The 23,089-nt window shown below is 43.5% G+C and overlaps 2 protein-coding genes across 2 annotated transcripts; one reads left to right on the top strand and one right to left on the bottom strand.

Moving 5' to 3' along the window:
• Positions 1 to 1,668: 1,668 nt before the first annotated feature.
• Positions 1,669 to 4,076, top strand: LOC131690237 (large subunit GTPase 1 homolog). The gene is made up of 4 exons (XM_058975831.1): positions 1,669 to 2,009; positions 2,073 to 2,876; positions 2,934 to 3,632; positions 3,691 to 4,076. Exons 1-4 carry the CDS (start codon positions 1,917 to 1,919, stop codon positions 3,922 to 3,924), a joined length of 1,830 nt encoding a protein of 609 aa, XP_058831814.1. The 5' UTR covers positions 1,669 to 1,916; the 3' UTR covers positions 3,925 to 4,076.
• Positions 3,972 to 21,277, bottom strand: LOC131690238 (RNA polymerase II subunit A C-terminal domain phosphatase SSU72). Its single transcript, XM_058975832.1, has 5 exons — positions 21,159 to 21,277; positions 20,725 to 21,100; positions 20,214 to 20,343; positions 20,009 to 20,137; positions 3,972 to 4,559 (listed from the first exon to the last, which is right to left on the bottom strand). The coding sequence occupies exons 2-5, from the start codon at positions 20,955 to 20,957 to the stop codon at positions 4,458 to 4,460; spliced, it is 594 nt and encodes a 197-aa protein (XP_058831815.1). The 5' UTR covers positions 20,958 to 21,100; positions 21,159 to 21,277; the 3' UTR covers positions 3,972 to 4,457.
• Positions 21,278 to 23,089: the final 1,812 nt, after the last annotated feature.

Genomic DNA, 23,089 nt, shown 5'->3' with positions numbered 1-23,089 from the left:
TTCAATCAATGCTGTTGCTTGAAATTACGAACAAATTCATTTGTTGGCTTTTCAATAGTTTCAACAAATATTTCGTTTACAAATTCATAACATGTTTAACCGAAGTTCGAAGAAACAAAAACTAATTTTTTGTATTAACCAAAGGAGAGAACAACTCAAATTTAGGTGAAATTAAACAAAGATTCTGTTGGTTTTTAACAGCCCGAGGGCAACTTGACAGCTCCCATATACTGAACTCATAAGCAAATTTTGTGGAGATTTGGTGATGTCATTTGAAAAAGGCGCATCCCATTTATTATTTTCCATATCTGTAAAAAATAAACAATTTAAGCATTTCTATCATCAAATGCATTTCGCTGCTCAAATAAGAAGCTGTCGTTATTCCGCCATACCTAAACAGAAACATAGATTTCATTTTGAAGATGACTTAAAATCAAGCCACTTCCACTTATATTAGAAGTGCTGAAAATTTTCCGGATTGAATTAACATCTCCCCAGTCATGGAATCCTCCGGTAGCCGCCGTTACGTTAGTTTTCTATCTGACTAGAGTAAAATGCCAGAATAATTCTGAAGGAAGCCGATGCAAAACCATCGCAATATCTTCCGGATTTAATTATTGCAAAAGTCGAACAAAACTCTGGCAGGAGTCGAACAAAATTGTACATTCCTGGCAGCATTCTTGCTGAAACCGAGCACTACCGGTTTACTGCCAGAATTCTGATAAAAGCACACAAATTCTATTCAAAACCAATTTTGATAAATAGGTAAAAAATCCTACATATATTGTTTATTTTCCCGATCAAAATACTAGAATTCTTGAAGTTCTTAATGAACTTGAAACAAGATGTCGTAGGTTCACGAACTGTTAAGCTTGGTGACTCACTTTCATTGGCTAAAATGTTTTTCTTAATATTTTTCGAGAAAAAAGCTCCAATGATTTACCGTCTACAAACTTCACACAACAAGAAAACCAAAACATTTTTTGGAAGGAAGAGAGCCGGTTGCTAAAAACAACGACCTCCAGCTAAATTTATAATAAGATTTATGTAACTTTGCTGACGGTTTCCAGTTAGGGATAAATTTATTCTTTAATAATAATTTTCTTTATCCACATTTTGGAATAGGCTTTTCTCAATGTTGTTCTAGCCACATTGACGGCGTTCATAACACACGTAACGAAACACGCTTTTATCTTGAAACTTTTTCGTTTCGTTGTTCGTGGTACTCTTACGGAGTAGGCATACTAGCGCCACCATCAAATCGGTGGTACATATATGAAACAAGCACTATCTGTCAAGTTGTCCCTGGGTTGGTTTTTAACAATAGGTTCAGTTAGATCCAACAAATTTTATTTTGATCCAACAATGGTTCTATTTAAAATGTAAATAGAGTTATTTGTTGAACTAAACCAAATACATGCTTTCGAAAAACGCCATTTCAGTTTGAAACAGTTATTCGTCACGTTTTAGATTCAACTAAACGTTTTGTTGATTCAAAAAGGCCTGATTCTTCTGCGTGTAGTGTCGCTGCCAGTATCGCCCTTTTCAGGAAAGTGTTGAAAAGTTTACACCTTTCTTTTCTACAATATTAAATTTTTAGTCCAAGACTACTGGGAAATCCCTCGCAATAATTTAGTACTAGTTAGTTAATACTGTCAAATAGTTTGTTTTGAATTGCGATTGGTTTTCGGATCGTGCACTGTTCGTGTGTTTTTCACGAATTTCAAATACAATTTATTCAAACATGATACCACAGTAGTTTTCTGCTCTAACCACTGTAGTGATTAAATATTCGCATCTACGAATTTAGTGATCTTTCCATAAATTTATACACGAAAGAGAATCGGTCAACGTACAGAGCGTTCTTGAGCACGTGTTTGTTTTGATATTAACCCAGCGGATCCCATTCCACAGCAATGGGAAAAAAGAAAGCTAACCAGTTAGGTCGTTCACTGATCAAGGACCGGTTCGGCCACGGTAATCGAAAAACAGTCGATAATAATAGCATGGTAGAATATCCTGCCAGTCACCGATTACGGTTCGGTTTCATTAAAGTTCTATTTCAATTTTAGCTTCACACCACCGAAGTTCAGGATGGGTACGACTGGGGTCGATTGAATTTGCAGTCCGTCACGGAGGAATCTTCGTTCCAGGAATTTCTTAGAACGGCTGAACTGGCTGGTACGGAATTTCAAGCGGAAAAGTTAAATATTAGTTACGTTAATCCGAAATCCAAGGTCGGATTGCTGACCACGAACGAGCGGGTTGCCATCGAGCGAAAGCAGGTTGATAAGAAAAATCTGCTGAAGATTCCGAGGAGACCCAAATGGACCAAGGAAACGACACCGGAAGAGCTGCAATTGATGGAGAACGAGAATTTTCTCGAGTGGCGAAGAGGACTCGCAGCTTTACAGGAGGAGGAAGGTATGCTAATGACTCCTTACGAGAAAAATTTGGATTTCTGGCGTCAGCTGTGGAGAGTGGTGGAACGGTCGGATATCGTCGTTCAGATTGTTGATGCCAGGAATCCTTTGCTGTTCCGAAGTGATGATTTGGAGAGATACGTAAAGGAAGTGGACGAGAGAAAGATGAACATGATTTTGATCAATAAGTCTGACTTTCTCAACGCCGATCAGAGGAAACGGTGGGCGGAATATTTTGACGAACAGAACGTAAGAGTGGCGTTCTTTTCCGCTGCACAATCGGTAGAAAACGCGAAGCGGGAGCGAGAGGCGGAAGCAGAGACAGCGGAAAGAGAAGAGTTGGAGGTGCTAGAAACAAAACTGAAAGAGTTGGATTTTAAGGTTGAACAAGCGGAGGAGACGCTGGAGCGTTTGGAGGAAAAAATTGAAGAACTCGTCGAAGGTGATAATGAGGTGGGTAATAAATACAAATTTGATATTTAGCATGAATTTAAATATTTTTTTTTGTAGAGTACCTCGTCGACAAAGCTACGTAACAGCTCAAAGATTCTGTCCAATACCGAACTAATTGCGCTGTTCAAGCGTCTGCACAAATCCGAACGTGTCACTCCAGGTGTAGTTACCGTTGGTTTAGTAGGCTATCCGAACGTAGGCAAAAGTAGCACCATAAATGCCGTATTCCTGGAGAAAAAAGTTTCCGTTTCAGCTACTCCCGGTAAAACAAAGCACTTTCAAACTCTGTATGTGGATAGTGAGTTGCTGTTTTGTGACTGTCCCGGTCTCGTTATGCCAAGTTTCTGTACTACAAAGGCGGACATGATTTTGAATGGAATTCTACCGATCGATCAGATGCGGGATCATGTCCCACCGGTCAATCTGCTATGTACACTCATTCCGCGGCATGTTCTAGAGGATACGTATGGCATAATGATAGCCAAGCCGGTCGAAGGTGAGGATCCCAACAGGTCACCTTATTCGGAGGAGCTGTTACTGGCTTTTGCCTACAATAGGGGCTATATGACTGCCAATGGTCAACCGGATCAATCGCGTGGTTCTCGCTATGTGTTGAAGGATTTTGTGAATGGTAAATTGCTCTACTGCAATGCACCGCCTGGGGTTGAACAGAAAGAGTTTCACCAGTTTCCCGAGCGCCACAAGGAAGAGGTGGACGTGAAACTACTACCACCAAGGCAGCAACGTGCGATGAAGGTAGGGAATTATTGACAAGAAAGAAAATATGTTTACCGAGAAATTCCATTTTCCACAGATGGGCATTACCACTACCGGTAAAGACATCGACGAGCAGTTCTTCCAGGAACGCAGCTATACAGGATTCGTGAAAGGGCGTAATGATTTTCCGAATGTGCGACCGATGGGAGTGGCTGGAGCAGCTAGTTCACAGGAAGCGGGTGTGCTGATAGCGGGCAAACCTTGGAAACACCAGAAACGAGAAAAACGGGAAAAGCTTCGGCGCAAATATGCTCACCTTGATCAGCACTAAACTATTGTAGGAAGTTTTTGGGAGGCTGAAGTTCTAGTGCGAAGTGATTTCGGTAACTGTTTTGTAACTTTATTAAATGTACAAAAGAATTACACATCTTTATATTAAATATATACCTATGCTTCACAGTTTCGTGCAGTTATACCAGATCACTTGCCCGCGTTTTTTTATTTGAAATGGTTTCCATTGGTGATCAGTGCTCGTTGTCCTGTTCAGTAGCTAAATTTGTTACAACTGTCCTATTATAAATTTGTCAAGATCGTATCAACTCTAGTGATCCTAGTTCTGCTTGATTTGGTAAAAAATATCTTTTTTTCAGTTCACCATTGTTACAAAGAGAAACAGTTTTCCTTGGGTTTCACTTCGCTGTTATACAGTTCTACCTATCTGCTAAAAACTAAAAAAGATAGTAGAAGTAGTAGTAGAAGTGGTAGCAGTATAGTACACAGGGAAAGGGGAGAGTGAAAATTGGGAAATAAAATTTCTAGTTTTTTTTTTATAATTGTAGAAGCTGGTTTGAACCAAACTCAGCACTAGTAGAACAGCACACAATGCAGCACGCTCCGTTGGCATTTGCTCTCGAAATCGTGCAGTAGTTCATCGATATCGTTATCCAGATCGTCGCTTTGAGCCATCTGCAGGAGAAAAGAACAAAAGGAAGAAAGATTGTTAGGAACAAAATTATACATTATCCTTAGGTGAGCGAGTATTTCTTTTTCTTATTTTTGCTTTAGGGCCACCGAGAGCCGCGTCGGCCACCAAAACCGTTATTACTGATGGGTTCTTGAAAACCTACTTATTTGAATCTTGGTTAGGGGAATTGTATGCATTCTACTGTTCAAATCAAATTATGTTGGATCTGTTGCAATTTTTGTTGATCAGAGTCTTATAGTGCTGGTATGTAGTGCTTCTATAGAAGTAAACGAATTCAAGCAACAAAAAGCAACTGTGACTGTAGAACATTAACACAGCAGTGATCGATTTCAAAGGCTTTTCTACCCGTCCAACCTTTGGCGAGGTTGCGTATCAACTTTTTTGCTTATATTTGGCGGTATTTCGCGGAAGTCTCACTGCCCAAGTATCCTAGCCAGAGCAATAGTTTTACCCATTTATTTAAGCTGTAGGTATCTTGCAGTGGTCCTTGCAAGTCGAAGCCTTAGGGACCTGTAACAGAGACCACACCATAATCTGCAAGCTACCTTGGCGTGTAGGAATTGATAAGACATTCGTCAATCATTAAAGTAAAAATTGTAGAGAATGGGACTTAAACATGAGCCCTGGGGAAGACCCCCCCCCGAACTTCTGTTCTTTGTCAGCATAGACCATTTGAATTTACGTTTAGTGCAACGCAACGTTCGTCCCTTTGTCTTTGCGGAAACCAAAATGTGTATCTGAGAGTAAGCCGTTTGCTTCAACCCAATTGTGTGGGTGAAACATTTTCTCAAACAACTTTCGGATACAGGACAGCATTGCAATCGGCCGGTGCCAGTTGTGGTTGGAGGCTGGTTTTCCTGGTTCTTGGATGGCGATGACTCTCACTTGTCTCCAGTCATGTGGGACAATGTTAATGTCAAGAAACCTATTAAATTCAAGACTCTTCAACAAGTTGTGTTTTATTGTTACATGAGAAGAGAGCAAGATAGAACTCCACCATCGAAAGTGGTGTTTTGTTCGGAGTATTGTGAGGGGACGCGGCGCGGTAGATTTTTTGGGTCAGGGCGGAATCCGGACAAACCTTCTTGGTAAAATCGTATATCCAGCGGTTTGAATATTCCACGCTCTCGTTCGTACTGTTTCGGTTTCGCATACGTCGGGCCGTGCCCTTAAGAGTCCTCATCGATGTTTCTATTCTTAACCCGTCGACAAACCAGCGCCAGTGACTACGTTTCCTGGCTTTCATTAATATTTTCATTCGCGCGTCTAATATCGCGTACAGTCGATCGCTAGCGACTAACCCGTCGTTCCGGAAGGCTTTATATGCGGCAGCCTTCTTCGCGTATACGTATGAGCGCTCCTTTGTCCCACCACGGATTGGGAGAACGTTTTTGGGTGTTCACGCTGGGTACTCGTTTCGTCTGAGCTTGAATCGCGGTATCGAGGATCGAGTTAGATAAAAACTTCAACACTTCCTTCCTGTGTCGAATCGATAGTTTTGTATATCGCAGCAGCGTAGCTCTTCCAAACAATGTTTCGCGTGAGGTCATAGGGTACATTGATTGGTTCCTATGGTCTTGAACCAGATATTACCTTCCACTTGCAATCTAACCGTAGTCATGTCAACCATAGATATATGTCCTGTGCATTAGCTTTCACTGGTCGTCTTCGAGTCCGTGTAATTTCCCCTTGTGTTCCGAAATGTCACATTGTAGTTGTCACAAAGGTCTTGAATTGTCGAAGATCGTTTATCGTCTTACAGACAACCCCATCCTGTACCGTTGGAGATAAACTCGTGGAGCAGTCGTGACGAGGGAAAGTGTTCAATCGCGTTGGAGAATTTTCGGAACGTAAATAGAAGCCTTCGATTGTTGTTTGATAAGCGACAACTTCAATGCCTGACATCGAAGGGAGGTTGGTTCAATTTAAGGAGTAGCCCTTTTTGATTCCTAAAAGTAGCCATCGAAGGATACGATCGCTGCAAGGAGGGGCCATTGTTCAGTCAACTGTTTTACAAATTTCCTTACTGTTGGTAGAATAGCAACTAGCAAGCTTTTCAGAGGAAACCAGTAGGTATTATCTTCGGATTTTGTAGCAGAACTTCTAATTGATGGATGTTTTTTTCTTTTGTACCTCTGTTTAGGACAACCTAGCGCTCTTACGAGGAAGTTATGGTGATTTTGGATTAGGTCTTTTCCTAGAGTTTCTAAGCTGAACCAAAGGATGCCCCTCGCAGGGGTCATTAGAGGCGTTATCGGCAGTTTGCAAGAGAGCTTATCGGGTTTCGGAGATAAGTGGAGTAGTGCATTTAAGCATTACTGCGTAAGAGCGTCTGGAGCGATCTTAGGTAAATAACCTCAGTTTATCCGCGCGAAGTTTGTGCATTGGTAATTTCAAAAGTGCATGCGGATGATCCCCACAGTAAACACACTTCTCAGCGAGGCTCCTTCAAGCATCTAAATCCGCATAGCGTTCCCCACATTTACCGCACCGCTGCGTGTTGCTACAGTAGGTGGCCGTATGACCTAGCTGCTTGCAATTGGAACAATTCATGATCCGCGGCACAAACAGGCGCATAGTAAGAGGATCGCCTCTCACTTCAACGTAGCTCGGAAGTGCAGATCCGGCGAAAGTAACGCGAAACGAATCTGATGGATAGTACTTCCCATCATCGATGCACATTGCTTGCACTCCAAAATCTTAGGTTAGCGAACACTTACAACACCGTCAATCTCCACATTTGGAGAAGGAATGTAGACGCCATACTCTATCGTGAAGTGACTACTACTAGCAATATGCTTCGCCTGATTCAAGTCATTCACGTCGCATTTTTGAGGTAAGGAGTTTCTTGTTTATACACGACTAAACGCATCTTCAACACACGAGCTCCACTGGTACTTATTATCAGGAAATTAATTCCTCCAAGTAGACGTACTTTGTTGTGTTCAACAGGTCATGTATTTGAGCTTCTCTTGCACTATTTTCGATATAGATGGAAATCTTGTATTTGACGTTTTTCTGTTCGTTGTCGTGTCTACGCTTCTATGGATCAACGGACTGTGTTGTGATTTGGTTGGTTGTTAATTACGGGATTTAACCTACCTGGTCACTGACCCGAGAAGATAATAAAGTGTATACAAATTTCTATTACATTCCAAGGTCTAGTGATAGGTTGCTGTGTTGTGGGTCACTGAAGTGCTTTGGGTTTTAGTGTACTCCGGAGCGGATGAGACGAAGAGTCCGTGGGGATTCCAATAATTTCTCGAGCCGCTCGGCATCTCTCAGGGATGAATTGTCGTTGGCCAGAATGTCTCGGATTGAAGACGGTAGTTGCTGGAGGTTTCGGAGGTTTTGAAACTCTGGATTCGACCAGAAGGTGAGTGTTGGGATACCTGGCAACCGGGGGAAGGGGGGGATTCAGTTCGAGTGATCGTATGTGTGTGAGTTATTTTAGGGTGTCCAACTGGTAACCGAGAGAGTGCTCTCTGTTCGAACCTGTTGCTCCGGTTGGTCCATCGTTGCGGTCCTCTCTTGATTTTTTAGAGGTGGCCGAGTTGGCTCCTCCAGTGGCTAATAAATTGAGTCATACTTTCTGATTTGAAGCGGGAGATGATATCAGCCGATGGGACCAATTTGATCAGCAATCTTCGGGTGTGTCTCCCGCGAGCTGCAAAGGAGTTGGTTTTCACATTCCTGCTGATCCCGCAGTGGGCGGGTACCCATGCTGGGTCATGGGGCAACGGATCGACGGTGTTCTCTATAACCTGTATGTAAGCGTTGCGTAACGTTCCCGTTTCCAGGGCGGATATGACCGACATAGAGTCCGTCAGAATGATAGTCGGCTTCCCTCTGGTCTCCTTGCAATCGCGGGAATGATGGCAGCAGCAGAGAAAACGGAGCAGCTTGTGGGGAAGCGGCAGGCCAGACCAGCTCTTGTTCCGCGGACCCCCACTCCAACTCATTCTTGCAGCTTGAAAGCGTCAGTTTACATCCGGACGTTCGAGAATAGTTGGTTCATCAGCTCCAGGAATTTAGCCTGACGAACTCGGGGGGAGGGCCTGTTCGCAGCCACGTGGATAGGTTGATGTTGATGTTCTGACTTCTCGTGTACCAGGGTCGGTCCCGGGTTCTGTGGAGGCGAGCTTTTTTGACTATGATGTAAGCGGCCGCCCACCGACAAGGGAGGTTGCCAGCTTTGACACAGGCTGATTCGGCGGGAGTGCTCGGCAGTAGGTTAGCGGCGAACCGAGTCGTTCCGTTGTACAGGGGAGCAAGGATCGTCATGTTGTGGCTGGTTATTTCAATACCGTAGATTATTTTGCTATTGATGAGCATACTGATTCGAATGAGGCGCTTCCTGCTTTCACTGTCCAGACGTGCGATACGAAAGTGAGAACGCGGTCCAGCGTGATACAGAGGATTTTTATTCACTGCGGAAAGGGATAAGTGTATTTCTGAGTTTAACTGATCTGTAAGTGGCTAGGTGATGAACATTGCAATAGTGAGATAAGGGACCATTCATAAATTACGTAACGCGAAAATTGCTCAAAATTGTTATAAACTGTCACAAATTTCTCGATACCCCCCCTCCCCTATTACGTAACAAACTCCTAATTTTTTTTTCTTCGATAAAAACATGTTACGTTACGTTCTAGCTTACTCCTTCTCCCCCATATGTCACAACATATCATGCTTTGTCGTACCCCCTCCTCCCTGAAAGCGTAACGTAATTTATGAATGGTCCTTAATGAGCATTTGGGTGCTACTATGTTGAATCCCACTGCTTCAACCAATTTACTGATGGCGTTTTTGCGAATTGGAGCTATATGCGCACTCAACTGATCGACCCTTTCACCACGATGGTTATGATCAGGGATGCCAAAGGTACTGGTAAACTACATTTTTTTCGGTATATTTACATTTGCACAAGCCGTACAGCCCGCTACAGTGACGCATCACTACAGCTCTTGCCAGAACGGTAGCCAAACCGAGTACATTTTCCCGTACAACAGTAGAATACATTTTTGTTTTGCTGCTATACTCCGACTGCTCGGTGAGAGTGTGGCGTAGTAAAGTTTGTTCTCTCGCTTTGTACACTTTTCTCTGCGTAGTCAAAGGGAGAGGCCCGCACACGAAAGCGATGATGCCGGTCGTGGTGTAAACGAAGGGCATTTATTACCGTCGTTTGTGATTGAAAATATTGAATAGATTAAAAATATTAAAAAGTGTAAAATAAGGAAAGAGAAGCTGTACCGCTCGCGGCTGGTGGCTGGACTGGGGGCAGTATTTCTTTGTCATGTTACTGCTTTGCTTACAGACTGCAGTACAGCGCTGGGCGTCCTGCAATAGCGAACGACAGCAGCGTCAAAAGAGAAATGAGAATGTAGGCAGAAAAATTACAGCCGTAGAAAAGGTAGGCATTTTGCATCCTTGGTTATGATGTCGTCGGCGTAGAAAACATATAAATACCACCGGTTGGGATGCAAAGAAGGAGTTCATGCTGACGAGGAATAAGGTGACGGCGTGAACGGGATATCGCTTTCTTTCACATACGTTTTGGACTGTAGCTTACCACTCGGAAGACACGATTGTTGAGATAGTCCTTGGTGTAGTTCTCAAAGTTACCGGTGACTCACCAGCTAACGAGTTGCCGGAGAGCCCCCTCGCAGTAGGCTGTGTTGTAAGCCTTAGCTATGTCCAATACATATTGCTAAGTTGGCATGTAGAGCATCCGCCAGGGCCTGCCAGAGGATTTCTCCAAAGGCTCCAAGGTGGGGTCCAGTCCCCCCACCCTTACACCCTGCTTTCTTCGAAGTAAATCATAAGCCGTTCGTTATCCATCTGCTCCATAGTTTCATTTACGCAGGGGAGCGGCTAATCGGCTGGAAGGCTTTCGCCGTACGGGAAGTGTCACCCTTCTGTGTTATGGGGATTACTAGGGCCATTTTTCCAAGAGGTTGGCATGGATTGGTAATTCCAGATGCAGTTCAAACGTTCCAACAGCACTCTTCTAGCATAAGGTAGCCGACGCCATATAGTCCGGAAGATTTGCCGTAGGCGGTAGCGAGTGCCGCCGTTAATTCTGTTGAAATCTTGTCCGGTGTCCGGTGGAAGGATATGGGCGCTCTTCCAACTCTTCTGCAGCGTGCTAAAAAGGTTGGAGAGATGGCAGCGTCTGAGGATAACGAGCTGAAGTGTTGGAGAGTTCTTCAGCAAATTTCTTGGGATTTGAGTGTTGTGGTTCCGTTGCCTTGAAAGGAGAAGACGACTTGCCTCCTTTTCCCGCTGAGAGCGTTCACTGTCCTCCAAAGCTCTGTGGAACATCGGGAGATATCCCTTTGAAAAATGCGTTCCAGCTCTTAATCTTCGAAGTCTCGATGGCCTTCCTGGTCCGGTTTCGTGATCTACGAAACTCTGTAACCCTTTGTAATTGCATGGGGCGGCTAGCGGGGCCCATTTTCAGTATACAGAGTGCTTTGCGATGGTCTTTGATGGCTTGACTGACGCCTGGGTTCTTGTACAATGATGATACGCGTTGAGTTGTACCGATGTTGAATCCGAGCCCAAGAGTCTGGAAGAATGTTATCTCCGCTTCTAGCCTCCCGGTTGATCAGCCACGGTCCGGGATTAGTTCCGTTTCGAATAAGTTTCTTGGAGAGCTAAGCATATTGGTCGAAGTGGAGCAATTTGCAACTGTACATCCCAAGCAACCCCGAAGGCCGTCCATGTTCCACTGTAAAACGAGTGTGAGCCGGGAGGTGTAGTCGTTATCATTGACTGGTTTGCTGCAATTGTCGGCACTGAGTCTGTGGTTAACTCTCGATTCGTCTCTTACTTCTACTCCATCTATTATGTGAGCCGGTTAGGTGCTGATTCCTTGAGCCATTTAGCTCATTTTTCCGTTAGTCATTCAGCTCCCGGCCTTATCACGATCTACTTGGATAGTGCCCAACGGTGAACTCACCCTACTCCGACTGATAGTTCCCCGGCGGAGGAATTTCCCCCGATACCGATACCCGCTTCCTTGAGCCATTTAGCTCCCAGCTTTGTCGAGATCAACTCAGATATTATCCTACTCCGACTGAGTTTCGTGAGCCAATTAGCTTCCCTTTTTGTCCCGATTCTGTTGGGTAGTCTACGGCGGCGAGTCTATCCTACCGGGAATTTCCCGTCGGTAGATTGCTCCCGATACCGATGTACGTTTCTGTGAGCCATTAAGCTCCCCGCTTCGTCTACTCGGTCTAGTCCCCGGCGGTGGAACTAGCCTGCTCAACGGGCCAGCCAGTAGGTGTTGAGGTCCATCCAGATTTCGGGTGGAGCGTAGTTTCCGGTTCTTCTAGCTATTCGACGCGGTCTACTCGGTCTAAACCCCGGCGGTGGATCTAGCCTACTCACGAGCTACCCGGTAGGTGTCGAGGTCGGTCCGGCGATTCCGGTGAAGCCTGACGTCTGGTTCAATGGTGCCCCGACGACCCGAATCCGGTGCTACATCCCGTACTACTCAACCGGTCCCCGGCGGTAGACCTAGTCTACAACGTCGGAGAGTTTCCCGGCGGCGCAATTTCTCCCGAAACCCGATTTGTGGTTCCACGGCGGCGTTCTAGCCAATGATGCTGCTTTGTTGGTCCCTACACCACTTCCTCTGCAGTTCGGAGAGTATACTCGTAACTACTCTGATGACAGCGTTCCAGATATGCTCGTCGCGGCACATCTCTTGGACGATATTGTCCACTGTTATATCAAGCATACCCCTTCGGACTTCTTCGAACCTGGGGCATTCGAAGACTACATGTTCCGGTGTCTCTTGCACGTTCACACACTCCGGGCAAAGGGGTGACGAAGCGTGTCCAAACCGATGTAGGTATTTCCGGAAGCATCCATACCCGGACAAAAACTGCGTCAAATAAAAGTTCACTTCTCCATGCATCCTATGTACCCAAGCAGACACATTTGGGATGAGTCGCTGGGTCCTCCTTCCATTCTCCGCGTTATCCCATTCTTGCTGCCACTTAGCCAACGAGTCCACTCGGACCAGTCTCCTTGCATTACGTGCATTTCTCCGCTGGTAACATTCCACGCCCTCAGCCAGAGTGATGCAGATGGGGATCATCCCGGCAATTACGCATACCGCCTCCGACGATATCGTTCTGTACGCACTCGCGATACGAACAGCGGCGAAACGTGCTTGTCAACTTCATCCGGTTTCGCTTTGAGATAGGCGCCATACCACAGTATTGAGGACGAAACGCCCGCCAGCAGAGGTCTCTTGCTCCTCCGTGATTCGGCATAATCCTTGCCAATGCATTAGTTGTCCTCGCAGCCTTCTCACATATATAGTCGACATGGCTGTTGTCATTTAACCGATCGTCGACCATCACACCCAGGTGCTTCAGCGAACGCATCGATTGGATGGATTGTCCCCGACGCTGACCTCGATACGCTGGATCTTTTTACAGTTGCTGACCAGCACTACCTCGGTCTTATGGTGAGCCAGCTGCAACTTGACGTTAGCCATCCAGGTTTCCATGATGCCTATTGTCTCCGCCGTTAACATCTCCACCTCTTCAAGGGTCTCGCTCGCTATCGTTAGCACAATATCATCTGCAAAGTCGATGATCCCCACTCCCCTGAGCAGTTCCAGTGTTAACACCCCATTATACATTATATTCCAAAGCGTTAGGCCGAGTATGGAGCCCTGAGGTACTCCCGCCGTGATCTTTATCGACCTCAGACCCATGTTCGTTTCGTAGACCAGTACTCGGTTCTGGAAGTAACTTTTCAGCACGTTGCTCGGATAGTTCGGAACCCGCATTCTGTGCTACGGAAATCGTCCCCCCCAGCTAGCACTGTTGAACGCGTTTTTCACGTCTACGTTACCACGGCGCAGTAGCGACTACTCCTTCTCTTTTGCTTCAATGATTTCTCCGCGTTCACGATGACTGTGCGGATGGCGTCCACCGTCGATATCCCTTTCCGGAATCCGAACTGGAGTGACGCTGTCAGCACGAAGTGCTTCCACAAAAAGGTCCTCTTTTTTCACTTCTGCTCGCCAGTCCTCACTCTCGGCGTTACCGTACAATTTCGCTAACCAATGATGTAGTGGATCGCTTGGTGGTCACTATGTGTATACTGCTCACTAACTCGCCAATTCATGTTATCCATCAGCGACGCGCTGCAGAATGTTACGTCGATGATAGATCCCCGGTCGTCTTTACGGAATGTGCTAGCGGAACCTTCGTTGCACAGCTTTACGCCCAGCTTTGCCAGTGTTTCCAATAGGCTGTCACTTCTTGCGTTGGTCAGCCTGCTACCCCACCCCACGGCCCAAGCACTAAAATCTTCTCTTATAACAACCGGCGTTCGTCCGACTAACGAGTCGGTTAATGCGTCCAATATCCGGTTGTACTGCCCTTTATAGGAGGGAAGAGCAAACACTTTCCGCCGATTGCGAAACTTGGCCAGAAAAGCTATTGAAGTGATTAAAAACGCAAATTGGATAAATTTTCTGGAAGGTATCTCTTCTGGTTCCACGAAGAATTTCAGCAAACTCTTCACCGGAAGTGACATATGATCTCTCCATAGCACGTGGTAATGACAACGTAAGTTGCCACCTCCTTCAGCATGACACCCCCAGAGGGTAAGAGCAATCTGGATTGGGCAGTCCATCTCCACGTCCTGGTAGTGGTACCTGTACCGAATAGATATGAAGGCACCCGTATTCCAAAATACTTTCGACCAATAAGTCTGCTCCCCTACATCGGAAAAACCATGAAGCGTTTAGTGAACTGGCGTCTAATGACCCACTTGGAGGAAAACCACCATCAGGCGCTGGCAGATATCCTGTACGCGGATATTAGGATCATGGATATCGTGAAGGCAACACGGTTTGGCGAATGGAAGTACTCCGTCAGTTGCATAGTTGGGGAGTGACTGGCAACTGGGAGTATTCTTGACGGGCTATCTCTCCGACCGCTCGTTCCAGGTATACATCGGGGGCTCCGACTGTCTCCTTCACCGAAGCCAACCGTGTCCCTGAGGGCTCTATCAAAGTGTGCGATGAAGCACTGTTGCAACACCCACCACGTGGCTACCAGCAGTCCGGTTGAGCTCGTGGGTATGCCAATTCCATTCCGATGAGAACCCAACTATAGATGGCCGCCTGGCATCCCTCCCACAATTCAGGATGTTTAAACGCGATCAAGAGCGCAGGAAGAGGCTAATAGGCGTGATTAGCGCTTGACACCCCAAGTGGAACAGAAGTACCGCCCTGCATATCGGGTTACAGAATATTTTAAGGCATTGATATCACCAGCCATAACCGCAGCGTGCTCATGGATATCCTCCCCCTCTCCCTGTACAATGGAGCGATGCATCAAGAATCAAATCTACTACCCAGCACCTCTGCCTAGGCCGCCTGCGTGGAGGCTGCCCTCCTATCGTTCAATGCGGGCTGCTGCGATCACTATATATTCTCAAACAAACTTAGGAATATCTGGAGAAAAAACTTAGAATTGACATACCTTCGTTGCCCCCTGTCACAGAGTTCGTAACCACAGATGGGCTGAGCGGGGTACAAAGACGGACACCAGTGCCAGAGTGCCACACTCCCCGGAACTGTCCGAGCCAGCTAACGCAAACTCATTCATGAGAAATATTCCAACCACAACTTGATCTTCACAGACGTATGTTCTCCGTGAAAGCAGCAGCGATTGCTTTAGCCATCACCCGAAAACCACAGGATATCCTGACGATCATCCTCACTGATTCACTATCGGTCATCTCGGTATTGGAATCCGGAGAATCCCTGCACCCGTACATTCAGGCGATCGAGGCAACCTGCGACCCGCTGATCACCATATGTTGGATACCTGACCACAGCGGGATCAGTGACAATGAAAGCGCTGATGCTGACCAAGCGCGCGGAAGCCCAAGTTGGTACTATCGGCCGATATAATCAAGATTTTTATGGCAAATGCCTCCAAGATCTCCACTCGCAGCGTTAACTCCTCTCGTTAACCCAAGAAATCCTTTCCAACGATCCGGCATGCTAGGAGACAGTATTTCCTTTTTGAAAGATGCTGTATTTTTCAACTATAAAACAGCCGGCCTTCATGAGGACCTTCCGATCCACCCAAATAGGTGTTGCAGAGGTTCTTCGCGGCTCAATATCACTTACGTCAACTCCACCCACCATGTGGGGCCTCCTAACTGGTTTTTGGGGGGTGATTTGTAACAAACACGTTTTGCCTTTATCAAAAGAAAGGTATTGCAATTGCTCTGAAAAGCGACTTTTTAACGGAGGCCCGGAAGGCCGAGTGACATATACCATTCGATTCAGTTCGTCGAGTTCGGCAAATGCCTGTGCGTGTGTATGTATGTATGTGTGTGTATGTACGTCTGTGTGTGTATGTGCCCAAAAATGTCACTTCTTTTTTCTCAGAGATGGCTGAACCGATTTTGACAAACTTAGTCTCGAATGAAAGGTGCAACGTTCCCATTGGCTGCTATTGAATTTCTAATGGATCCGACTTCCAGTTTCGGAATTACAGGGTGGTGAGCACGATTACGCAGAAAATGTCGATTTTAATAAATTCTGCAATGAATGTATAAAGGTGAAAATTTTTCCAAAATATGACCACAACTGCTTCGATTTGTAGTATTAGGTCACTAACATCCATTCAAAGTCTCGTTGACCACATTGGTCACCATCATCGGTTCCGGAAGCCTCGGCGGAAGTATCTAAATTCAAAATAACAGTCACATCGGTTTCTCAGAGATGGCTAGACCAAATCAAACTTAGTCTCAAATGAAAGGTATTGCGCCACCGTAAATGGCTATTAAATTTCATCCCGATCCGACTTCCGGTTCTGGAGTTACGGGTTGTGGCGTGCGATCACATAGCAAATTGCGATTCAAACCGATGCTCTGATGAAAGCAAAAAAGGTAAAAATTCAGCTAAAATGTCTCTCAAACAACTTAAATTTGCAGTTCTAGGTCACCGACGGCCAACCAAACTTTCGTTTACTACCTTGACCACCATTGACGATTCCGGAAGTGCCCGGAAAAACCGCCATCTTTCAAAATTAACGAACTCACATCAGTTTTCCGGAAATGGTTGGGCTGATTTTCACAAACTTAGTTCCAAATGATAGCTATAATATCCCCACAGATGTCTATAAAATTTTACACGGATCGCTTATATGGTTCCGGACATATAGACTAAACCGTCCGGTCACATATAAAATTCCCATGTAAGCCGGAACTCAAATTTTTTTTTCAAAGGGAATTCGTATTTTTGAAGCCAAACATCTTTAAAATGCATGAAACGTCGAGATTTTATGTCATCTCGAATTTTTTTATTCTGATGAAAATCGACTTTTTGGGACTTAACCGATTTCGCTCCTTTTTTCAATTCAATATTACTGTGGCTGGTTTTTCTTTTGCAAAATTTTAGAACTCGAGTAATGATTTATTTTCTTGTATATACTTGTGTTGTCAAGTCATGTATAATAAAATTGTAATGCATACATTTGAAAGCTTTTAATAAATATAAGCAACTAAAAAATTCTCGTGTTCATGATTGAGAAAGGCACAATTGCACCGCTAGGTGGATTAAAACAGGTTTTTAATTTTAATTCGACAAAAATACGAATTTGAGCTTCAAGTATATCTTTAGATGACCTATACCCATTGATCTCCGTAATTTCATACATTCACGCAGAAAAAAATGTAGCATGTTAAAACCAAAATTATGTGTTATTGAATCCAATCATTTATTGTTTATAACTTTAACCAACAAACTCATTGGTTTAAAAATATTTTGGAGCGCCAAAAAATTTTTGCTTTCGATAAAAACATTTTTAATTTCAAAGAAATAATTATTAAAAAACGGAACGATTTTTTTTATTGAAGCAATAAATTTGGTTGAATTCAGTAAATAAATTGATTTTCTCCCATCCAATAATTTTATTTATTGAATTTAATTTTTTTTGGCAATGTACTTAAAAACTGCATGTGGGATTTTTACCACTACTTGGGCGGAGTATTATTTCGCCTAACATTTCGTTACAAGTTAAAATGCGTCTACCAAGTATTTCGGATTTTGTAAAATTTAAACTAAAGAAAAATGAAAAACGGTTTTATTACAACTTCAGGCTAAAATATACGACTATTAGACTATTACTGACTATTGGTTGATGGGAAGGGAAGTGGTTTCTTCCGATGGCTGGGTCAATAACAATGAAGTTCTACCGATGTTATCGTCGGCTACTTCTTCAGCTATCCTTGAATAGGGAGGTGTGCTATGTTGGAATCTACCTAGCAACTGTGGAAACCAATCGTCGTATTCTTTACTCGCCTCAAATAATCCTAGAAGACACTGCAGGGATTTTCCCAGATGATGCCGCTCTCCTTGGCTGTTAACTGTGGAGGAGAGTAATGCTTACTCGGATTATGCTCCACAGCGATTATGTTGACCGGTCGCTCCAAAGTGGCCCACAAGGTTTTGCACCGCCAGTCCAAACTGCATCAGCATCTCCAGGTGATCGTGGTTTGGTGCAAGTACTTGGATCTTGATCAGGAGTGTAGGATTCAAGAGTTCTGGTCAGTCGTATAGTATACGATAGTTTCTCGATAATGTGCCGCACGCACAATGACTGAAGCAGTCGACTTTCCACTGACTCCAGAGCAGTTCCTCTCAAGCCTCGTTGTAGACGAACGAGGTCCTCAGCATCCGTATAGCCAAAGGTCGTCATCCGCTGCTGGAAGTTTAACACGTCATCCGGTTTTCCGTTGAAGATGGAATCCTTTTCACAGTGTGATGATGCTGAACAAAAACTGTGTTTTGTGAAGCGGGATATTCGAATAGTTGTCTGACCTATTAATCTCTGAATCATGAGTAATAAAGGCAAAGTACCGGATGCTTGTTACCTTTTTGTTATTTAGGTGACTTCAAAAAAGAAAGTTTTTATTCATCACGTTAATGTAATCCGGCACGAGTTAGTTCACAAAGGTGAAAGGTTCAAATAGCTCTTTAGAGAATGTGTTTTCTATTTGCTACTACATATCGTGCAAACATAACATTATATGTTTGCACGATATGTAGTAGTTAGACGCCCGAGTATCGGGTACAAGAATAATCAGCACTTGACCATTTTTTCCGGTCACAGGATTGATAGTTGTTTTTGGTGATGTCGGCACACGTGTTTCCATGGTCGTCCATCATTCCTAACCTTAATCATCAAAATTCCTTGATTCAACGATTGTCGAAATCGTCATCAATTCTGCCCAGTTTTGACATCATTTGCTGCCACTCTAGGTTTTGGTTCAAAAAATTCTTTTCATAAAAACAGATGGACACAAACTGTGAATACAGAAGGATCATCCCGCGCGAAATGACCCGATTGAAACCGATTTTGGAGAAATTATTCATCTATCTTAAATTATTTAGTTCATATATGATTAAAAACAATCGTAAAATTTGTTTTTTTTGTACATTTTATGTTAACAATTTCGTTGCTCAGGGTGGCGGTTTCACCAAGGCTTCTTCTTCTTCATTGTTTTTGTTTGTGAAACAAAGCCAAAAAATGGTACAGCTGACAGTTAATTTTCGTTAATAATCCGATGGACTTTACTTTCTGCGACTATCCCAGGATGCTTAGAGTTCTAAGGTGATTCATCTTTGGCAATAACTAGGTGAGAAGTGGGGAAATCGTGCAGAGAAAAATAATTCCAACAACTTTATGTGCAAACTGAAATCCAAGCAAATATATCGAGATGAATGTATCATCACTAGTTACTCGTAAAAAATGCTGTCAGCTGTTATTTTCAAAACCAACATAGCTAATAGGAGAGAATAAACCCTCCTTGGACAAACCTCGCGGTGCCGAATAATTGGTCCACCACAGCACGGACAATTCGCTTAATCAAAGTGAAATAAAAGAATCATCTTCGCACTCGATGACAACCAACATACCGACACGTTGAAGATCTTACTGGCAGCGTTTACCTTACCCTAAATTATCTTGGATGGGCTATGAAACCTAAGCAACCTCCTAGGCAAAGCCTGCTTTACTACGTTTCGCAAATCTGGAAAGAAGCGTTACAGCATTGATGAAACATAACGACATGCATTTGTATGATTTCGCACGACATTCATCGTGATATTACGATATTATTTAGCGATCATATGTTCCGTTTATTGAGAACAAAGTAAAGCGGTGATCAAATTTCTAAGAACAAATGGGAGTAATCTAACGGGACCAAGCAAACTGGTTTCAGATAAAAGACAGCCAGATGTAAGAAGGTTGAACACTTTATTGACGAGAAACCTTTTAGTACACCACTCATGTCTGGTTCTGCTGTTGTGTGATTTATTTGCTTTTAAACGTTTAACGGAAAAACAAGGCTCCCGAAAATCGGTTCCACTTACCATTGTTATTAGATCACAGATTATAAACGCACCGAGCGTTGCCTCCTCGTGGTTATCCTGAATGTCGATGTTGATCACGTGTACTGGCAGATTACACGTCGGGGATTTTGACTCCATGAATTCGATTACCTGGGCAAATTGATGTGAACATTTAATTTCACTTTACAGAATATCAAAAATCAATTGAAAGACTATAGCTACAAACCTGATCGTAGACTCGTTCCTCACATGTGACCAACACATCAAATCGTTCAGCACAAAGTTGAAATTTTTCGGGAGAAGTTTTGATACGCCTGTTGCGGTCTAACATGTGCAAAAGACCGTTCTGTGTATAGCTAAGTTAGTTTATGTGTTAAGGTTCGTTAGTTCAAAAATATTTATATATCGGGTTTGATGCGTTACTGAATTGCATAGAAGCGTGGCGCAACCTTGAATTGAAAATGTGCATCTAAGTTTATTCTATTTTAAAATAGATGGCGCCACTGTTCCCGCCGACCGTTACATAACCTACCTTTTATATGCATAAGCATATAAAAGGATGACAAAAAGACAATTTTATAAATTTGAAACCATTAAAATTCCATCGTTGAAGTTAAGACAAACAAATACAAAACACCAGAAAGTGCTTTCGTACGTGTATTGCTTCAGTGTATCGAAAACCTGAAACGAAAGTAAAGCAAATACATCCTCTCATTCAACCCATCCGAAAAGGATACTATTGTTTGTCCTTGCTGAGCAGATCGGTGTATATATCGTCGTAGGTTGTACCGAAATCGTAAATGTTCGGTCTGTCAGCGGCCGTTCCCGGTAGTTTTACCTTATCGCCAGTTCCGAACGAGCGTACCTTGAAGCGTTTCTTTGCGAGAAAACCGTGCGCTTCCATCGAACGGTTCATGTTCGAGGAACAGATGACGGCGATCGACAGCGGGCTAACGTACTGGTTAAGCATAGTTTACTTTGACTGGTACAAGGATTGCGGTTTGATTAAGCACAACGACAACAGAAGATCGAAGACAGCAGCTTGATATTATTCTTCCTTTTATGCTCAATATCGACACTGATCCCAATGAACTCCGGTAGGCTGCTCTTTGCCTAAAAAATATGAATTTTAGTGTAATTTGATAAAACACGTGATAAATCACAAAATTACTGAAAAACCCGACGATTTCCGACAAAACAACGCGACTTTACCGAAAACTAAAATAAATTTTTACGCGAGCGTGCCTTTTTGCGAGCAAAACTTGGATCTTGTTTTGACAGTTGTCATCACCAGCGATGCCAGTTATTTTTGTGTGATATTTGCTCGACAAATTATAACATATTATGGTATGGTATCACTAAAGTATACTTCATTAATCACTACATACGGACCCGTTGTAAGGAATTGTTGGTCAAATTATTGTATGTGCAGTACATAGAAGCTGAAATCTAAAAAAACGAAGAATCCTTTCTCCAAAAATTATACAGTAAATTGTTTCAATAAATTTCGCTTAAAAGTCTGCTCACCTGGCACCTCTGGTTGTTGCCCCGCGTCTTATGAATGGATTGGAAAGGTGTAATAACAATAGGCCGAATCCTCTCACGCCGAATCCATCAAAACGAGTCAGAGTTGTGCAGCGGTTGTTGATAATTTGTTTCACACGTGTCACACCAAAAAGCATCGAACCAAGTAGACCAGCGTAAGACGTTTGTTAAGGCTAGTTTACAGTTCGGGAAATGGATCGCGGGATTTTGTACGGGATTTGCGTCGGGATTTGATCAGGGAAAATTTCCCGCCGAGATCTCTCCAAACTATCAAACCAAAAACTCTGCTGGTCTTAAAAATACAAACAGTATCAAACTTGCAGCGAATTGTAAACTTTATAAAAATACTATTTTCCCCGTCGGAAACAATTTGTGTTGAATTGTTCCCGGACGGATTTCTGTGTGAAGAGTTTTAAAATCCCGTGATGTTTCCCGCGGTTGGGTTTACACTTCAGGAAAACTGTCATTTTTGTGTACACTTGTTTCCCGTCACGGGATTTGAAATCCCGAGCTCCATTTAAAATACACAGAGACCCAAATCCCGTGACACGTTTTCCGAACTGTAAACTAGCCTTTAAACAGATTTTTCAGCGAGGAGCAGTGTGGCCACTTTTGGATGAGGTCACATCCGAAGATTTTGAATCTCATGAACTAGTGTGAATTTTAAATTTTATGTTTGCGTCTTTTTTAAGCAATTTCTCTTAAAGTTTGTCATTAAAAAATCGTTACCATTTTGTTTTTGAATCAGGTACCCGTTTTTCCTGTTAGCTTTTAGCTTTTAAAAGGTGTTTTTAAACTGAACTATGTGTTTTTGATTACTAAATTTTAAAAACGAAAAAGATAGCTTGAATATGCGAGTTACCGAAAATATGAGGGTCGCTTCACTAGAAGGTAATTGATTCCAGATAGATCTCGGATCATGTAATTATCCACACATAACTTATATATTCGTAAATTTAAAAAAAAGATATATTTGTAAGACAGGGCTTGGCTTTCCAAGGTATCACGAATAGGCACGTTGAGCTGTTTACCTTGGCCCCCTATCGAATCATCTAAAAAAGACCTAGGACAAAGAAATTCGGCACACGACCAAACAACGTTCTTGATATCTTAGTAACCCTTATGTCGTTTTTGTTTGAGGCAAAAACTAACTTAGTTTCGGACCTAACCGTCAAACCGTTTCTTTGAAGCCAGTTTCGAACCAAGGTTATGCACCACTGAACTGAAAACCGAGTTGGGTTCCAACCTGAAATATATTTCGGGTTCGCTCACACCACCGCTGTTTTGCGAGAACCCAACTCAGTTCCATTAAAAAAGTTTGTTTAAAGCAACTAACCTGGGTTAGTGTCTAGGTTCTCAATCGAAAACGACATTAGTAATCCCTTAGTAGCATAGCATAGCAAAAACAACCGCGCTCATCATGGGTGGCTGATACAGTGACTTATACTTAATGTGGTATAGTTCACCGCGCACCTGGCCATGTCCTTACGATCGCTTAAGGGAAGGAAATGTTGAATACCTACTTTAGAAGATGCGGATAGGTATTACGAATGGAGG

Source organism: Topomyia yanbarensis, chromosome 3, assembly GCF_030247195.1.
Source record: "Topomyia yanbarensis strain Yona2022 chromosome 3, ASM3024719v1, whole genome shotgun sequence".
Classification (NCBI taxonomy): Eukaryota; Metazoa; Arthropoda; class Insecta; order Diptera; family Culicidae; genus Topomyia; species Topomyia yanbarensis.
The sequence above is the reverse complement of the archived record's forward strand: the minus strand, read 5'-3'. Positions and strand labels throughout refer to the sequence as shown.

Bases quoted from the DNA above. Each gene is read 5' to 3' on its own strand.
- LOC131690237 (XM_058975831.1), top strand. From the start codon at position 1,917: ATGGGAAAAAAGAAAGCTAACCAGTTAGGTCGTTCACTGATCAAGGAC. The intron at 2,010-2,072 runs GTAGAATATCCT...TTTCAATTTTAG, and splicing joins CAGTCGATAATAATAGCATG to CTTCACACCACCGAAGTTCA. The intron at 3,633-3,690 runs GTAGGGAATTAT...CATTTTCCACAG, and splicing joins GGCAGCAACGTGCGATGAAG to ATGGGCATTACCACTACCGG.
- LOC131690238 (XM_058975832.1), bottom strand. From the start codon at position 20,957: ATGCTTAACCAGTACGTTAGCCCGCTGTCGATCGCCGTCATCTGTTCC. The intron at 20,344-20,724 runs GTATCCTTTTCG...AAACTAACTTAG, and splicing joins CTCAGCAAGGACAAACAATA to CTATACACAGAACGGTCTTT. The intron at 4,560-20,008 runs GTAAGTGGAACC...TTTCTCCTGCAG, and splicing joins TCTGTGATCTAATAACAATG to ATGGCTCAAAGCGACGATCT.